The sequence below is a fragment of the Podarcis filfolensis genome (assembly GCF_964270895.1).
Source record: "Podarcis filfolensis genome assembly, chromosome: 15".
NCBI lineage: Eukaryota > Metazoa > Chordata > Lepidosauria > Squamata > Lacertidae > Podarcis > Podarcis filfolensis.
Window position 1 is genome coordinate 13141986 of NC_139618.1, and position 13814 is coordinate 13155799.

The 13814-nt window shown below is 44.1% G+C and overlaps 1 protein-coding gene and 1 long non-coding RNA gene across 4 annotated transcripts in view; one reads left to right on the plus strand and one right to left on the minus strand.

The window, feature by feature from the left end:
* The window catches only part of LOC310750245, a 24185-nt gene extending 19951 nt beyond the window's left edge, over window positions 1-4234 (minus strand). The window contains exons 1-2 of the long non-coding RNA XR_014542016.1: window positions 4216-4234; window positions 3427-4143 (exon numbers count right to left, since the gene is read on the minus strand). This is a non-coding gene — a long non-coding RNA (uncharacterized lncRNA). The remainder of the gene's footprint in view (window positions 1-3426; window positions 4144-4215) is intronic.
* LOC310750145 (putative methyltransferase) overlaps window positions 1-6611 on the plus strand; it is a 19650-nt gene extending 13039 nt beyond the window's left edge. For 2 of the 3 annotated variants that reach the window (XM_083587995.1, XM_083587994.1), the window contains 5 exons: window positions 1354-1514; window positions 2895-3108; window positions 4534-4634; window positions 5066-5203; window positions 6333-6611. In XM_083587995.1, the coding sequence (XP_083444121.1) occupies window positions 1354-1514; window positions 2895-3108; window positions 4534-4634; window positions 5066-5203; window positions 6333-6423 (705 nt within the window). In that variant the 3' untranslated portion in view covers window positions 6424-6611. The remainder of the gene's footprint in view (window positions 1-1353; window positions 1515-2894; window positions 3109-4533; window positions 4635-5065; window positions 5204-6332) is intronic. The other variant, XM_083587996.1, reaches the window with a different exon arrangement.
* The last annotated feature ends 7203 nt before the right edge of the window (window positions 6612-13814 follow it).

Here is a 13814-nt window from a genome sequence, read left to right on the forward strand (position 1 = left end):
TACTGTTGGGTTGTTTAAGAGGGCATGTAGTTGGTGTTGTGTTAACCAGGGCATTTGAGTGTGTCAGAGCTACCCTAGGTCCCAGCTCACAAAGGACCAACGCTGCTTCGTTGTTAAGTACAAAAGTCTTTATTGAAGTTCAGTTTCACTTCCAAAGCCGCAGCACGCAGCTCTACGTCTCAACCGTTAGACCGCTGATGCTCCGTCTGAGTCTCCTCCCCCTTGACACCAATTTAAGATTCTAGCCTTGCTCCACCTTTTCCGCTGCTCTTTCCTCCTCTGGGTCCGCCTGCCCGCCGGGGTCTCGCCCCTTCTAGCCTCCTCTGAGGCTGATTCCCCTGAGCCTTCTCCCTCCCTCCGGCGGGCTTTAGGAGCTGGTTCCCCATCCGGGTCTCCTGCTGTCCCGCGCGCCTGCACATTTGAACTTGGCGCGCGCGCCCAGCCAGCAGCTTTCCTCCTGACCGTTTCACTGCTGCTGTCACTGCTTCCCCCTTCGGGGAGGCTAGCTGCAACTGACCTCCCTTCCGTTCCCCCACTCTCCAATGGAGGCGTGGTCAGCCCTGACTCCCTCTCTGGAGGAGACACTGGCCCTGACACATGTGACTCTTTCCCCCCACTACGCTCTGGTGGGGAAACTGGTCCCGATCCTCCACTGCTGTTTTGGGGTTCCCCTCTGGCTCCTTGTTTCTGGTGCGTCCCCCCTGGGACCCCCCTTGCCCTGACCATCGGCGCCCCCTTCTGGGAATCTTCTGATTCACTGGAGAAGCTCATGGAATCTCTCGGGCCACTGTCATATTCCCCCACGCTGCCCTCGGATTCTTCCCCTTCGCTCTCCAATTCCTCTCTCCCCATTGCTCCTGCTCCTGATTCCCTGACAGAGTGTCTTCTAGTTTGTCTTGTATTTCTTGTATTGACAAAAGTTTGTTATTTTTATAAAAGTCTATTAGGCAATATAAGCCTTTGGTTCGCCAGGTTTTTATCTGGAGGTTTTTTGCTGCATGGTGGAATAATGGGTGCTACGCCAGGGGGATTAGTGGGGATGGGGTTGGGGATAGTTTGCCTATTTCTGTTTTCCATGCTTTGAGCATGGTCTGTGTGTGCCTGTTAAGTGTTGTGGGAATTTTCTTTAGTTTGTTTGGGAGGAGTGGGTATGCTGTGGTTCAGGTGTTTTCAATTGTGTACCCATTGTTTTGTCTCATCTTCGAGTATATATGGGATTATATGGCGTATTTGGTTGGCAATGTAATATGCTTCTATGTTGTGGATTCCCCATCCTCCTTATGAGGTGGGGAGGTGCAGGTGTTTGGAGCTTATTCTTGTTTTTTTCTGAGATGTGTCACTATCTTTTCTCAGAGAGTGAGCCCTGGGCAGCTGGCAGTCGACGTGGGTTGTGGCTCGGGCCAAAGCACTCGGATGCTGGCAAAACATTTTGAGAAGGTGGTCGGGACAGACATCAGTGAAGCTCAGATCGAGGAGGCCAGGAGAGCTCCACAACTGCCCAATGTCTCTTATCTGTAAGTAGGAGCTGACTTCGCACGTGGATGGCCAAGAGAAAGTGGGCAGGAAGACGTTTTTCTCCCTCTCTCATCACACTAGAGCTCTTGAAGCTGAATGTTGGAAGATTCAGGACCGACGAAAGAAAACACAGCTTCATGCAGTCCATATTTAAACTATGGAACTCCCTCCCACATGAGGCAGGGACGACCACCAACTTGGATGGCTTTAAACGAAGACTAGAGAAATTAAGGAAGAGGCCTATCAGTGGCTACTAGCCACAATGCCTCTGCTGGACCTACAGGGTGGGCAGAGTGAAGGCCAGTTTTTCTGACTACCGGAAGCCGCAGGAGGGAAGCCATTTTCTCAAATCCTGCTTGTGGGCTTCCCCCAGGTATTTGGTAGGCCATTGTGAAAACAGGATGCTGGACTAGACGGGCCCTAGGCCAGATCCAGCAGGCTTTCCTTATGTTCTGATGTTTGTGCACACAGCCACTTCCAATTACTCCACAAATTAGATAATAAGTATTAAAATATGAAAGTATATTTAAAGCGCTATCATACCACTTTAAATAGTCGTGGCTTCCCCCAGAGGATTCTGGGAGCCATCATTTGTTACAGATTTACAAAAGCAGCCCCGGAATGTCTCACTTTTCCTTAGGACGTCCAAATTTTCATTCGAGGGTATGGAGTTATGCAACCATACAACCTTAGAAGACACCTGAAGCACAGGGAAGGTTTTCGGGGATTTTTTAATGTGTAGTGTTTTGTTATGTTTTTATATATGTTGGAAGCCGCCCAGAGTGGCTGGAGCGACCCAGTCAGATGCCTTGGGTATAAAAAATACAATGATTATGGAATAGGACATCCCTATTTTCATCGGAGAAATGTTGGGCGGTATAACGATGGCTGTGCTCTGCCTCCACAGCTGGAGCCAGCAATGCTACTGAATTCCAGTTGTTGGAAACCACTGAGGAGAGAGGAGTCTTGCACAGGGGCCAAGAAAGGGGGGTGCGGTGGGTGCGGTCCACCCCAGGTGTCACCACTGAGGGGAGTGACAAAATGCTGGGCGGCACCCACCGCCGGGCCTGCAGTGCGCCCGAGCTATGCATGTCTACTGGGAGTGACACTGTGGCTGTAGGGTGGCTGAGTGGGAGAAGGCAGGCAGACTCTGGAGGCCCCGCGGTGCGCCCTGCCCCTATGGGTGGCTCAACCACTGGGCGCACTGCCCCAGGCGCCCGAGCGGCTTCCTCTGCCGCTGGTCTTGCACCCAGGTTTTGTTTGCGGGTTTCCCAATGGGGCCTCTGGCTGGCTACTGTGAGAACAGGATGCTTAGCCAGATGGGCCTTGGGCCTGATCCAGCAGGCTTCGAACAATCACCTTGCCATCTCCTCCCACAGGGTGTGCCCTGCCGAAGACCTCCCTTTCGAAGATGGCTCTGTGGACCTGGTCACGGCGTTTGCGGCCGTCCACTGGTTTGACGGGCCTCGCTTTCTGAGGGAAGTGGACCGAGTTCTCAAGCCGTCAGGCTGTGTGGTCTTCAGCTCCTACAACTGGGACATGCAGTTGTGTTACAAAGATTGTACAGACAAGTTAACGGAGATCTTCAGAGAGGTCAGTCCATCGCACAGGCCTGTCTGCCCAGACCTCGGACCTGAGGTCCACCTTCAGACCAAAAATTTCAGGGCCATCCCTGCCAGTTTTCTAGCCCCAAATGTCTATGGGGTTGTTGTTTTTAAGTGTCCTTCCTGTAGAAGGACAGAAGAGTCCTTCAGTCTAGGTTAATTGAGCAAACCTACAAGTCCTGGATGCATTTTAATCCCTCCTGCAAAACACTGGCACTATGGAAAAGAATATCATTTCAGGGCCCAGGCGTTTATTACAGTAATATTTATAAAGCCAGTTTCTACAAAGCATCATGACTTTCAACACTTTTACCAACCCCCACTCAGTAATTAAAATAGTCCATATATATATATACACACACACCACATAAAAAAGACCTCCAAGTGGTTTACAAGGCAGTCTAAAATATTACAGTCAAACCTCGGCTGTCGACCATAATCCGTTCCAGAAGACCATTCGACTTCTGAACATTCAACAACCGAATACAAAGCGGAAGCCTCAGTACAATAGGGAAACTCAAAACAGAAGCCGGGTAGCATCTTCGGCTTCTGAAAATCGTTCGAAAACCAGAGCAGTTACGGTACTTCCGGGTTTTCGGTGTTTGGGTGCCAAAACGTTCCAAAACGGAGGCATTCGGGAACCGAGGTCTGACTATAATTTGAAATACCAATTTAAAAAACATTAAAAACGTGTTACATGAAATAAATAAAACTGACCATTTCAAGCACTTATAGCTACTAAAACCTAGGTAGGCATGCGGAAATGAAAAAGTTTTTAGCCAGATATGTCAATGGGCAGGCAGTTCCAAAGTGCTGCCACAATAAAAGATTGATTTCTTGTAAGTGCTGAATGAATGTTACGTGACACTTGTGAAAGGGCCAGTTTCACAGATGCCAGCCATCAAATGGGCACATACTGGGTGACAGTCTTGAAATACAGTGGTACCTCGGGTTAAGTACTTAATTCGTTCCGGAGGTCCGTTCTTAACCTGAAACTTTTCTTAACCTGAAGCACCACTTTAGCCTACTGCTGCTGCCGTGCCGCCGCTGACGATTTCTGTTCTCATCCTGAAGCAAAGTTCTTAACCTGAAGCACTATTTCTGGGTTAGCGGAGTCTGTAACCTACAGCGTATGTAACCTGAGGTACCACGCTACATTATTCTATAGGCTGCTACACCTCACACATTTCCTTCAGTGCTTTTAGTCTTTCCATATAGGGAGCATCTGCATGTTGATCATTTTTCTACTCCAGATTTCTGCACCTTTAACAGCTCAGCATCCTCTTTTATGCAGCATGCTTTGAACAGTGAGATTTTGCAAGCATAAAAAAAATGACTGTGGCTTCCCACCCCCACCCCCTTTCTCTCTCTCTCTCTCTCTCTCTCTCTCTCTCTGTCTGTCTCTCTTTTCCAGGTGGTAGACCAGCTTTTCACCTTTAGAAATAAAAAGCTCAAAACACTTGAGAATGATTACCAAGAAATCTTTGATTCTTTGCCATTTCAGGAGAAGCAGAGGTGAGTGGATCAGGCCCTTTTGTACAATGCGGTGCATTGAACCAGCCATGCCAATCTCTTCAATCTCCTGCTAAAAACATTTCTGTTCCACCAACCTTATGCAAACTATTAAGAATGCATCCACAGTTGTTAAATGATACCTGTTTTTAGCTTCTTCTTTTTTTTCCAACTTACTGAATTTGTAAGTTGCATGGTTTTGTTGCTATAAACGGCTTTGATATATTTTTATGACACAGCAACATACAAATATTTTTGTAACTAAACAAATGCAAATTGGGAAGTCCGGAACAATACTGTCAAAGTCACTAAGTTGAACAGCCACACTCTCCTGAGCAAACATACATATGATTGACACCACTTCCGTAGTCAAAGGATTTCCGTACTCTCAACTCAGCCCCGAACTTCTCCTAAAGCTTTTTGCTTCTTTCCAGGATGACGGATATTTTCGATAAAATTCCCCTGAGTGTTGCTGATGTAATAGGATATATCCAGTCACTCTCGCAGCACCGACTTTATCTGGAAGCCCAGCCTGAGGAGGCGAAATCACTTCTCCAAAACACAGAGCGAAGGTGACAAAATCTGTTTGCTAGAGTAAGCCAAATGTGGAAGGGCCAAGGAACCATGGTTAAGTCCGCTAGGAGAGTCGCATTGAAGTCTTTAGCCTGTGATATTGCATGTCTTTTCATAGATGGCATGCAGTAGAATTTACCAGTAACTGTTCTCAGTACGAGATGCTAGCAAAGCAGAAGGGCTTGGATTTCCATATTTTTTCCTGCAATGAAAATTCAGCTCCAGTATGCACGTTGTAATTTTTAATTCAAAAAATTCCCATGTAGAGTAACAGAATTGTAAAGTTGGATGGGATCCACACCCCTCCCCCCCAAAAAAATTAGCCCAGGGATGGAAGGAAGAGATAACCATGACCAGAAAAGAATGGCAAACCAAGTTGATGGCAAAATTAACTGGAAAGCTCAGAAATCAAGAAGACAAGAACTTTAAGAAAGAATGGGGAAAGTTTATAATTTATCTACGAGACTACTGTTAGCAACTTAAAACATTAGCAGGATTTTAATCACAATTGTAAAGAAACAGTTAAGTGTGGATAATTTAGAAGGATAAAAATTTGGATTACGGTAGTATTGATATGCAGTTGTATATATCAGTAGGACCCATAGAAGGGATGCGTGGGGGAAGTCAGGAGATTCAGAGTAATCTCAATATTTGGGGTTTTTTTTTGTTACATGTTTATACTTTTTAAAAATCAAATTAAAAATTATTTTAAAAAGGAAGGGACCCCTAAGGGCCATCTAGTCCAACCCCCTGCAGTGTAGGAATCTCCGCTAACGCATGTGAGTGGCGAAGACAGAAGTGTTGCCAGATGCCAGCTATTCATTTAATCTGTGCATAAGCCATGCTTCAAACCTTATGCCTGCTTTATGCCATCAGTCCCATTTCCCCACACCCGCCATTTGCCGCATTTTATTGTACCAGTTTGTCAAAGAGGCAGCCTCCCAAATTCTTCAAGTATCTCACCATTATGCGCCTGGCTGCCGTCAAAAGACAACTTGTTTGAACCATGAAAAGATGGAGCGGCGCTAGCTCTGGACATTTCGAGGTGTTTCGTCCAGTAATTGTTTTCATTTCAATGAATCCCGGAACTGAACCCTGGTTTCTGCTCTCTTGCTTTCCTTCCCCTAGGTTTCTGGAGACGATGGGCGTATCTTCTCGGGATACCCAGCTGGAGTTGCTCACGAAGCACATTTGCATCTTGGGCTGCAAGAGCTCCTGAGAGGAATGTCAGTCTAAATGCACAGGGCAGGGCGCATGTGTAGGTCACGGGGTGGCTTCCTCTGAAATTGGAGGTCGGTGTCATCTTTTACCTGCTCCTCTCATGTAGAATCATGTGCATTAAATTTATCGTGTTAACGATCTTTTCATTTGGTATCATAATAAAACAGAACTGAGTTGAATAGTGAATTCATTGTTTTTATTTGTTGTTCGTTTATGGCTGATATAACTCACATAAAATGAAATCAGCTTAAAACCACGACCATATGACAATTAAAAAAAAATAAAAATCCACAATGAATCTTGAATTTCTCTTGCTGCTTTTATTTGTCTACGTTATCTGCTCTCTATTTGGAAAATGCAACCTCTCTACTGCTTCCCTTATGTTTCATAAACTTGATCGTGTTTTGTTGTGTTTGTCATTTTGATCTTGCATTCGTATGAAACCTTAAAAATCCAATCCAGCTTAAAAACTAGACGCAAGAATAGATATGACACTATGGATGGCGTTGCTATGTCTTTACTCATAGTTATCTCTGTTCCTGCACTCTCAAAGTCAGCTTAGTAGTACTTGTCTCTTTCCCAGGCTTACTCGGTGACTGTAAAATTCCACCCCTGAGTTACCCCTCTATTGCTTTGTACACGCAGTAAGATTTAGAAACCTACCCCCCCACACACACACAGTGCAAGCCTAATTTCTCAACAGCATTAAAATATGATAAAACCAATAGGGTGATGTTATGTACTGAGTTGAATAGGATCCAAAATGCAGCAGTCTGATTGGTCCTAGAACAATAGGATCCAAAATGCAGCAGTCTGATTGGTCCTAGAACGATAGGATTCAGAATGCAGCAGTCTGATTGGTCCTAGAACAATGCAGCAGTATGATTGGTCCGCAGGAGCCACCCAATCCAGCTCCAGCTGGAAGTGAATCCACAATCTGATTGGAGAATCAGGAGAATCCCGGAATTAGCCAATCACGTGCAGCCCTTTGTGTAAATAATGTATATAAAGCAGATATTGTGGGGGGACTTCGATTCCTCCTCACCACTATGAGCTGAATAAAGAGCATGAAATCCACTCTCGACTCTATTTCAGGTGACAAATCACATCAGCTGCCCCTGCCATCAATACAAATCAATAAAAATACATAGCTAATTGAGGTTCTGCCCCGCCCCGACAAAAGGCCTGCCCCCTACCAAAAATCCTGCCTATTATGTCCATGTCAGTGGCTACTAGCCACAATGGCTATGCTGTACCTCCACATTCAGAGCCAGAAATGCTTCTCAATACCAGTACTGGAAGCCACAGTATGGAGGGAATGCTCTTGGGTTTCTGCTTGTGGGTTTTCTACGGGGGCACCTGGTTGGCCACTACAAGAACAGGATGCTGGACTAGGTGGGACATGGTTCTGATCCAGCTGATTCTTCTTATGTTCACATCAGCCAAGGGTGGTCAACCAGCAGAGCTTCAGATATTTCCTGGACTACAACTCCCATCATCCCTGGCCATTGGGCTGGGGGATGGGAACTGATGCCCGGCACATCTGGAGGGGGATCATAGACGTCACCCATGTTGGTTGACAAGGTAAATAAAAAATAAATAAAAAATCCTGGGCCAACGAAAGAAGAGTGGCAGATGAAGATGACGGCCTTTGCAGAAATGGCGAAGCTGACAGGAAAAATCCGAAACCAGCATGATCAAGTATTCCAAAAGGACTGGAGTAAATTTATACGATACAGTGGTACCTCGGGTTATGTACGCTTCAGGTTACATATGCTTCAGGTTACAGACTCCGCTAACTCAGAAATAGTACCTCGAATTAAGAACTTTGCTTCAGGATGAGAACAGAAATCGTGCTCCAGCGGCGCGGCGGCAGCAGGAGGCCCCATTAGCTAAAGTGGTGCTTCAGGTTATGAACAGTTTCAGGTTAAAAACGGACCTCCAGAACAAATTAAGTACTTAACCTGAGGTACCACTGTATCTGAAAGATTTTTGGAAGCAATTAATACCACTAGCAGAGTTGTCTGAAGACTTGTAATGAGAAATGTTCTATCTTTCTATATTTATTTAAATTTTGAGCCATTTTGTAATGAGTGTAATTAGAACTGGAAAACGTACAAAATGCAATGATATAAAGCTTAATTTTGAAAGCCGTGAGGCGGGAGGGAAGGAAGTCAATAGGGATAGGCTCTAAAGAGCCAAGGTGGTAAAGTGGATAATGATGGTGTGAATTTATAATATCAAATGGAAAATAAATAAAAATTATATAATTATTTTTATTTCATAAAATTTATACACTGCTTGAGGGGGAAACAAACCTCGAAGCAGCTTATAATCCTAGATAGGGATTGGTCTCCTGTCTGGAAACCTGGAGTGCAATGAGGACCAATGGTCTGATTCAGTTTAAAGCATTTTGCTTTCGCAAGTCTTTACGATTCCAGTCGGCGATCTGGGAACTGCCGCTATCTCAGCCCCTGTGTATGGACCAGTAGGGAAGGAGGTTCACTGATGCCAGCCACAGCGGGCAATCTCACCAAACCAGTGGCATAGATGTAGGTTAAAACATATGCCCGAGGCGTCTGTCTTTTCCCCGGCCATCAATCACTCCGGTCCATAAGAAGTGAGAGAGGATGTGCAACTGGTGATAAGGAGGTCTCCAAGCAACAGGGGGAGCAGATGAAAGAGGCTGCGCTCAGCAGAACCGTGTAAATCAGCCTCTCTCTTTTTCACTTTTGTCAGTCACGCTTCCAGCCGGTTGCTCCACCAGGCCATCTCGTCTGGCTCTCTCCTTGAGAGCTCGAGTCTTCCTAATGCCACCACCCTGCTGCTAGCAGCAGAGGCAACCAAAGCAGATGTCCTGGTTTGTTGCACCCCACAAGGAAGGTCCAGGAAATCTGAGGTAGGAGGGTGGCAGCATCGATCCTTTTTGAAAAGCTACAGGATCTGAAGAACAGAGACACCGAACCTTTGGATCTCGTTGGCTGGAGTTTAGGGTGAGTTGTTAGCAAACAGCTTTCCGGGCAGCATTTTTTTCTGGATTAAAAACCCAAGGCAGAGCGGGATTTGAAAAGTAAAGAACTTATTTCTCATCTCTTAACAGCAGCCCGGGGCTGTGTTGCCAAATCCTGGAAGACCTTTAATCCTAAATCATTTGGGTTGCTGGTGTTCAAGGGTTTGGCAAATTACCCTTCTTGAAGAGATCTGCCGTAAACCAAAAGTATCTAAAGGGTAGAGCTCAAAGGACTGTTCTTTTTTGACGTATGGCAGGACTTTATTTCCTATACGTTGAAGCACATGGTTGTTCAGTGCCATCCAGATATGCTCATCTGGCTCATTTAAGAATATATAGAACCTTTATTTACAATAATAATGGAACTCACAGGTGGAGAATACTTTTTATTTTTTATATATATAAAACTTTATTATTTGTAAAGGGAATCTTTGAACAAGTTATTACTTTATTTTCCATTTGGAGCTGTGCTGTATCCTTGCACTTTTGTCCTTACAGGCTGTGACACTTTGTGGTTCTCTCTCTCTCTCTCTCTCTCTCTCTCTCTCTCTCTCTGTGTGTGTGTGTGTGTGTTTCTCTCTTTGTTATGTTTGCGCTTTATTTTTGTTAATCACAAAAAAACCTCAGAGGCACCAGGTTGGAGCTGCAGGTGCTTTATGTGGCATCCAGAGGGGTCGCAAATTCATTTTGCTGGTACTATACAACTTTCAATATCTGTGTGTATGTTGTGCTGTGCGTGGACAGAGGGTCTCTCCAGATGCTAAAACCGCAAAGTTAGTCCTCAATATTAGCACAGGTTCCTGGGTAGTAGCGGATCTTCCAAACCAGCCTTCCCACGAACCTGAGGCACCGCCAGATGTTGCTGGACTACAACTCCCATCATCCCTAACCATTGTCCACACTTGCTGGGGCTGATAGGATTTGTAGTCCAATAACGTCTACAGCAGTGGTTCCCAAACTCCACCCTCCAGGACCACTTGGAAATTGCTGGGGGACTTGAAAGACACCTTAAAGGTGGTCTTATTTTCTCCCAGCATGTGATTATTGACATGAATGAATGAATGAATGAATGAATAAATTGCTAGTTGCTTTATCTTGGTCAGGGCAACCCAAAGTGACTTCAAACAAAACAAACATGCAGACAATAAACCCCACATAGATGCATTAAAACCAAGTGGAAAGAGATATGGGGGGAAATGTGAATCGGTGGGTTGGGGCGGTAAATAACAAAAGAATCCTCTGGGTTCAAAATGTGAAGCTAAACTCCAGCAAGATAGAGCCCTAAATAGCAGAGTTTTTAAACTCACAAAAGTCAAGCAGCAGTGTAGCTTTAGGAATACAAATTGTTTGACCCTTTTATCCCATTTAGTTGCAAACAGCACTTGACTTCTTCTAACCCTCTTGCAACAAGCAGACCACACAATGATCTGCTTGTTTGAATAAGTTTGAAATGCTTTACTTACAGCTGTTGAGATTTCATATGGGATGCCTGCCCCCCCCAAATATTCAAAACAAAATAACAGAAGCCAATAAGCATTCAAATTTTGGGGTGCCCAGAGTTAAAATCTGAATTCTAAATTCCTATCAAAATTTGAATGCCAAAACTGGAAGCACATAATGTTTCTGAATATTCTTTTCAGTGCCGCTTTGAAGACTTTGACCTGTTTGCCTAACTGTGCTGAGAATTTTTTTCCTTACAATCAAGCAGTATTTAAATTTTATGAAATAAAATAAATAAATCTGCAGAATATTAGTGAATTTGTTGATAGGATGCGATTGGCCCACTTTAGTTCTCATTGTTTATATTTATTTTATATTCTGATCTTCTTCCAATGTGTTTTTATGCAACATGCATGCAACCCCCCCCCCCCTTGCCCTGGGATTCATTGTGACGAAGGGGATGCTATAAATATGCTGAATAACTAAAACAAGGAAACATACGAAATGGCCCTTTCTTTTCTTTTTTCTTTTTTTTAACTTTTCATCCTTTATTATTTTATTCACATAATATACATTCTTTACAACAAACAACTCCAAAATAGACAACTCCAAAATAAAATCATATGTAACAAAACCATAAGTCTCATGTTTTCATTTACACTGATCTCCTCTCCAATACTTTTACTTGATATTTCTTGCTGCTTTCTGCTTTCCTTATAGAATCTTTATGAAAATTTGAATCTCTTAAATCCTATACCAATCTTTAACAGTTTCAGTTAATCCCTTCACCTCCCTCCCCCACAGCCCAGAACTTCCCTCCACCTGGGTGCGATCTTCTTTACCTACTATTATTTTTGTTATTGTTGCGTGTGATAGGAATTTTGAGGTCTTAGATATATGGTAACGTTCATAAGCGTACCAACCAAGCACGTACATAGATCAGCACAGGAAGACCAACCTGGAACCATTTTGATTCCTAAACTGAGCAAATGTTTTCTCTGCAAGGTCAAAGTGGGAAACCTCCCCATTGTCTCTTTCCTCACAATTCCTGTCTTAAGGGCACATTTAAGATATGAATAGGGTGTGAGCCTGTGACATGGCTCAGGAACTAAGTATTTATCATTACAAAAGACTGGCCAGGCTACCCAGGCAATCCAACCAAGTAACCTGCCAGACAGGAGAAAAACAACATTCAAAATTCTGTTTTAAGACCGCCTTTTCTGTGATGTAGGTATGATGTATCTGAGGGGTGGTCTTAGGTTACACCCCTTCTGTGATGTATGTATGATGTTTCTAGGGGTGGTCTTGATCTACAGGGTGGCAATTTCAAAAGTCTTTATAAGGCCTTGCGCGACATTGTTCTGGGTTCCTCCTCTCTCCTGCGGGTGAGGGGAGCACCCTGTTGCAACAGATCAATAAAGATCAGGCTTACTAGCTGCTTTGCTTCTCGATATTCTCTGGTTGGCCTCTGTTATCTTCTCCTACCAATAGGGAACCTATGTAAGGACACTATATGGGCTCTTGGATACCCCATAAGGGAAAAGGGCAATTTTTGTTTACAACATGCATTATTCACTTTATTTGTTATTCCATCCTTAATATATTATGATCCTATTTCCTTGCGCCTTTTAAACTTTTGCATATTAATTTTTAATTTTTTTAAAGCGACATGGCCCTTTCTTTAGGAACATGAATGAGGGGAACGACAGAAGACTCACAAATGCTTACTGACTTTCCTCAGCGTGAGGGTCAAGGCAACAGAAGAAAAGGGACGAAGGCCATTCCCAGCTCTGCTGAGAAGCCAGGCTTCTCCTGCCTTGAACTGCCGCCTGAGGAGGGGTTGAGAAGGAAAGCAATACCCCTCCATCAGCACAGCTGAGAAATGGGCAACTTTCGACATCTCCTCTCTTTGAATTGTTCCACCCGTTGCTCATTAGAAGAGCCTGTAAATCAAATAAACAAGGAATATTTGGTGTTGTGCTGGAGGGGATGCCAGGAAACCGGGACTTATGTTCACATGTGGTGGGGGTGTAAATATGTACATTTTTTTTTTTTTTTGGCAAAGGGTGTTTAAGGAGATATCAGAAATCACTGGGTTAAAGCTGACCGAAAGTCCAGAGGCAGCATTATTATCAATTTACGACGGGGTGGAAGTTTCGCAGGCTATGAAGGACTCGCTCACAAATTTATTGACAGCTGCATGCATTGTTATAGCCAGGAAGTGGAAGGGACAAGCAGAAAATAAAATGGAAGAATGGTATAAAGAGGTGTGGGATATACAGTAGCTATTAACATGTGCCATTATGGTAAGACAGGGAATATACAGGAGAAATTGTTTTGAGGAAATATGGAAGGTGTTTTTAGAATTTGTACTGTTAAAATGGAATTGCAAGAGGTGTTGAAATTTTGGGAGGTTGGATAGTTACAATGGAATGGTCCCAGTGGTGGGTGCACATGTTTATTCTTATTTATTTATGATTATAAATAAAAAAGGGGGAAAGAACCTGTAACTGGACATTTGCATATCTCCTCCTCCCTCCCCATCCATTATCCTTTTGTGTAGTGCCTTCTGAGATTGTAAATAAATAATAATGTAAAAAAAACAACCCAAAACCCTTTCTTTCTGACTTTTCACAGGAAGAACACAACAGCAAATTTAATGGAAAGGGAAACAAGATAAGGCATTCCAGAACCCCAGCCTGTCCTCTCTAGACCTGCTTTCATCTACCAGGACTCTTGGAGACTCCATGTTCCATGGTGATTTAGGAGAGTGCATTGCCTCAGCCATGTTTGGGCCAGAGAAAAGCTGGGGGATAGCGGCCGCGGTCCTCCAGGAAGTCCAAAGGGTCTTGGCTTATTTCTTGATTGTGTACACCCTCCTTTTAGAAGGCTTCATTTGTGCTGGACTGATACTGCAGTTCCTCACTTTAGAGTAGGGA